This window comes from Galeopterus variegatus, unplaced genomic scaffold (genome assembly GCF_000696425.1).
Source record: "Galeopterus variegatus unplaced genomic scaffold, G_variegatus-3.0.2 Scaffold5503, whole genome shotgun sequence".
NCBI lineage: Eukaryota > Metazoa > Chordata > Mammalia > Dermoptera > Cynocephalidae > Galeopterus > Galeopterus variegatus.
In genome coordinates, this window is record NW_007731614.1 from 109156 (window position 1) to 114396 (window position 5241).

At 32.3% G+C, this 5241-nt stretch overlaps 1 protein-coding gene across 1 annotated transcript in view; it reads right to left on the bottom strand.

The window, feature by feature from the left end:
• Nucleotides 1-1163: 1163 nt before the first annotated feature.
• LOC103604956 (olfactory receptor 14A16-like) overlaps nt 1164-5241 on the bottom strand; it is a gene marked incomplete at its 3' end in the record, with an annotated part of 7603 nt that continues 3525 nt past the window's right edge. The window contains exon 2 of the mRNA XM_008589533.1: nt 1164-1173. Coding sequence (XP_008587755.1) covers nt 1164-1173 — 10 coding nt within the window. The remainder of the gene's footprint in view (nt 1174-5241) is intronic.

Consider the following 5241-nt stretch of genomic DNA (forward strand, 5'->3'; position numbering starts at 1 on the left):
ATTTTCTATTGATTTGTTGCAATATGATCTATCCAATGCTGAGAGAAGGGTATTCATGTCCCCCACAATTATTATACTGTGGTCTATATCTTTCTTTAGGTCTAACAGTGTCTGCTTTATATATCTGGGTGCTCCAGTGTTGGGTGCATATATATTTATGATTGGTATGTTTTCTTGCTGTATAGATCCCTTTATCATTATAGAGTGTCCTTGTTTATCTCTTCTTATTGTTTTTGGTTTAAAGTTTATATTTTCCAATATAAGAGTAGCTACTCTTGGTCAATTTTGGTTTCTATTTTCATGGTCTATCTTTTTCCATCCTTTCACTTTTAGTCTGTATTTGTTTATATGGGTGAGGTGAGTCTTTTGAAGACAGCATATAGCTGGGTCTAGTTTTTTAATCCAATCAGTCAGTCTTTGTATTTTGAATGAGGAGTTTAAAATATTTTCAGTTAGTGTTGTTATTGACAGGTATTTCTTTTACTCCTTATTGTATTTGGTTTACATTTTTAAAGTGTCTTTTGTTCTTTTCATCCCCTTTTATTATTCAATGATTGTCAGTTTTATGAGGTGGTATGATTTAATTTCTTTCTCTTGCTCATTTGCATTTTTGTTGTAACAGTGGGCTTTATTCTTTCTTTTGTATTCATAGTAGTGGGTATCATTTTTCACATTACAGATATAAGACTCCCTTGAGGATTTCTTTCAGGTATGGCCGTGTGGTGGCAAACTCCTGCAGTTATTGTTTGTCGGTGAAATACACTATTTCCACCTTATTTCTGAAGTATGGCCTTGCTGGATATAGAATTCCTGGTTAGTAATTTTCTTTTTTTTATCATTTTTCATATACTATCCTATTTTCTTCTGGCCTGTAGAGTCTCAGTTGAGAAGTCTGCTGTTAGTCTGATGGAGGCTCCCCTATAGGTGGCTTGAAACTTTTCTCTTGTTGCTATTAGAATTCTCTGTCTTTTAAGTTTTTCCAGTTTGACCATAATGAGTCCTAGGGAGAAATTTTTGGATTGAATCTGGGGATATTTGGGCTTGCTGGATCAGAAGGTCTATATATCTTCCTATACCTGAGAAGCTTTCCATTATTATTTCCTTGTATATGTTTTCAATGCCTTTTTCTTTCTTTTCCCCTTCTAGAGTACCCATGATTTGGATACTTGTATGCTTAAGGTTGTCAGTTAGCTCTTTAATATTTTCTTCATGTTTTAAAATTCTTTTCCTTTTTTTTGTCCACCTGATTCATTTTGAAAAGACTGTCTTCGAGATCTGAAATTCTTTCTTCTACTTGCTCTAACCTGATTGTTAAGCTCTCAATTGTGTTTTTATTTCATTGAATGTGTCCTTCAGTTCCAGAAGTTTTGCTACATTCTTGTTTAAGATAATAATCTCTTTGTAAATCTCCTCCTTCATATCCTGGATACTTTTTTCTCATTTCATTGTATTCTCTAATTGAGTCTTCTCTTATATCTTTGAGTTTTCTTAATATTGTTTCTCAGAATTCCTTTTTAGACATTTCATGGATTTCCTGCTGTGTGGTTTTTGGTACTTGAGAATTACTGTATTATTTTGGTCATGTCATATTTTCTCATTTATTTGTATTTCTAGTGTCTCTTCTCTGATGTCTGGTAATCTGGTAAAGCATTTGTTTCTTTTATTATTCTGAGGTGGGTTTTGGAGACAAAGATTCCTCCTCTATTTGCAGGCTCTGCTGCTGACTCCTTGTGTTGATGTAGGTGATTGTGTGGTGGGCTGCCTGCAGGGTTGTCATAGCTGTTACTGTGGCAGTGAGTCATCCTTGCAGCATCAGTAGCTGTGGCAGTGAATGTGGTGGACCACCTGTGCTTAAATGGTATTTGTGGCACTGTGCAGTTGGGATGCTCATTTGTCCCTTTCTTGGGTGGTGGGAAGAGCTGCTTGGGCCTTCTGTCTTGGTGCCCACTCACATCATGCTCTTCTGGATGGGTGCCCATTAATTGGATGCTCACTTGCTGTGGAGGAGTGTAGGAATGTCAAGATTGAGAAAGACAAGGGAACTTACACAGGGCAAAATTTCTTAGTGCAGATAAGAGATTTGAGGCAGAACAGGGATTGTTCAAAGCACCAAAGACTTTAGCATAATGAGGAAAGACAAGGGAACTTACACAGGGCAAAATTTCTTAGTGCAGATAAGAGATTTGAGGCAGAGCAGGGATTGTTCAAAGCACCAAAGACTTTAGCATAATGAGGATCTTCAAGGGTGTTCTGCTAGATTAGACAAGAACATTAAAGCATTTCTTATCCAGTTTCACTCCCTTTCCTTTGTTTCTTAAGATGTTTTCCAGAGAATGTCCCATAGCCAATTTCTTTTCACCCCTTTGCAAAATGATTGATAAAAATTTTTTTTTTTTAATTTCTTTGTCTTTACAATAAAAGCTGAAGCAAATATTGACTCTCGGGGCTGTGCCTTGTTTCTCTCTTCTTGAGGGACTTTTATTGGTGCAGCCCCTTCTGGCTTCCCATTGCTCTTAAAATATGTGCCCTGAGTAATCTTTGTGTCTCTGTCACACAGTGAGAAGTGACGAACTTNAAAAAGAAATGCAAAAAATGAAAAAGTATTACAGAAATAAAGTGACATTGTAGTACAAAATAATGTTAACTAAACATAATCAAAATCACTCAGGCGCATGTTAGATCTGATTTAGAAAATTACACCATATGAACTGGAAAAAAATAAAGAAAAAAAGGTCTGGTAGAAGATTATAGATAGGGTTAAATATAATAAAGGATTTACAGATTTCTGTAATAACTTTCTAAGCAACCAAGGTACTGACATGAAAACTCAGGCCTAAAAGACGTCAGAAAACTCAGCTCTCTTTCAATCTAAACAAACAACAACAAAAAAGAATAAATAATAATAGTGGAATGGAGACACTTCCTGTAATATTGAATAAATATTGGTGTTGCATATTAAACCATTTTTAATGAAGACTAAATAATACTAAAAAGTACAAAAATTTAGAAATTAAATGTTATACATTTAATAATATTTAAATAGTAATATAAAAATTATAGGTAAAAGAAATGAGAAATGTAACTAGGTAATGTTTTTAAATCTCTCATAACAAGATGAAGAGATTTAAAATATACAGATGACATTTTAAAAAATGCAATAATTTTATTTTAATTAATTCTATTTGTTGCTTAATATTAAAGAGTTATTTTTTAGCTCCCACCAATGAGTGAGAACATGTGGTATTTCTTTTTCTCTGCCTGACTCGTTTCACTCAATATTATTCTCTCAAGGTCCATCCATGTTGTTGCAAATGGCAGTATTTCATTCGTTTTTATAGCTGAGTAATATTCCATTATGTATATATACCACATTTTCCGTATCCACTCATCCGATGAAACAGGTTTTGAATTCTCATCTTGCATAAAGTACTGAGATAAGTGTCGGGCGATGGAAAGGTAAGAGTGAAAGGTGGATAAGACAGCTTCCAGGAGGAGTGCCAAGTGGGGGATCCATGAGGACAGGGCAGCTCTGAGGGTCTCACTGAGCACTGACGTGGCAATGAAGCCACTGAGGATCCCAGCCTAGTCATGCTGCCAACAGGAGGAGGAAGGAGATGGGAGGCACCAAGGCCAGGTGAAGGCAGCAGCTCTTAAACCCCACGGCACGCAGTAGGTCTCTAATTTCTCATTTCAAATTTTCAGCTTAAATTAGCAACAAATATTGAGGAAGTGAACTATGCAATGTTATAACTAACGATAAATTTCAAATGCCTATGTATATTAAATAAGTGACCTCAAAAATATTTTTGTGCGTGTCATATGAGATTTTTATTTTAAAATGTCAACATTCACAATATATTGAAAATTACATCATTTTCTACTATTTAAACTTATTTTTAAAATTTTTTAATGGACACAATAGCTGTACATATATATGGGGTACAATGTGATATTTAGATACTTGTATACAATGTGCAATGATCAAATTAAAGTAATTAGCATATCCACCTTTGACAAAATAAAAATTTAACGAAAAAAAAATATTAAAGAGTTATACTAAGTAATTAGTTTACAGAATTTATTAATGATTTTGTTCCTCTTACGATTTACTATTGTCACATATTCTTTTAATTCAAAATCGATGTAGCATATAGCATTTTTAAAAGTTTCTTCTGTATGCTTGCCTTCACTATTTCCCCCATTCTTAATTCTTTCCTTTCTTCTTTTCTTTTTTAATCCTTTTTTTCCTTTCCTCTTTCTTTCTTTTGATCTTTTTATTTCTGATATTATGCATGTGTCTAGGCAATGAGAGATCTCTTGAGTATTAGATATTTAAAAATCTTTTCCTTATTAATTTAAAAAGCTGTGTTAATTTTAGTAACAAAAAATAATAATTTTTTTAAAACTTCAACTGAGTGAATTAATAGTTATTTTAATGGAGGATTTTTCATTGTTTTTATATTATTGAATGGCCATAGTTAAAAATGTTCCTATTATATTTAAAAGTTTGTATTTCCAATAGGATCTTAATAAGGTAAATATATATATATATATTTGTGGTTAAAAATAAGACCTTGAAAAAGAAACCAAGCTGTATCCGGTGTTCACTTTAAGTGATGGAGTTATTGTTGATTTTTATTTTCATTTTTATACTGCTCTATATTTCCATAGGTTGTCACCATTCCTGGGACAAGAATTCTCTATTAATTTTAATAGAAATATTAATTCATTGACATGCTGAATAAACACTAATATATAAAATATATATACAAATATATACACATAATATATATACAAAAATACATATGAAATATATATGCAAAAATATGTACACAAAATGTATATGTAAAAATAATATATGAAGGAAATATGCTATTGTGCATGTTCTAGATGGTAGGACTATGTGTGACCATTTTCCTAATACATATATATATATACCTATATATATATATGTATACATGCACACACATGTACAAAAATATACATAAATAAAATATATGCACAAAAATAATATATGAAGGAAATAGAACATACTTATGTATGTTCTATGTGTGACCATTTTACTAATATTTTGTCACTTTGTCTTCTTTTGTAATTGGAAAATGTTAATCTTAGCATATGCTCATGTTTAAAAGGCACATATGTACAGATAATGAAGCAAAATAAAAATAAGAAATAAAATATATATATTTTTTTCCTTTTTGTCTTTTTTCGTGACCGGCAACGGATCACAACCCTCAG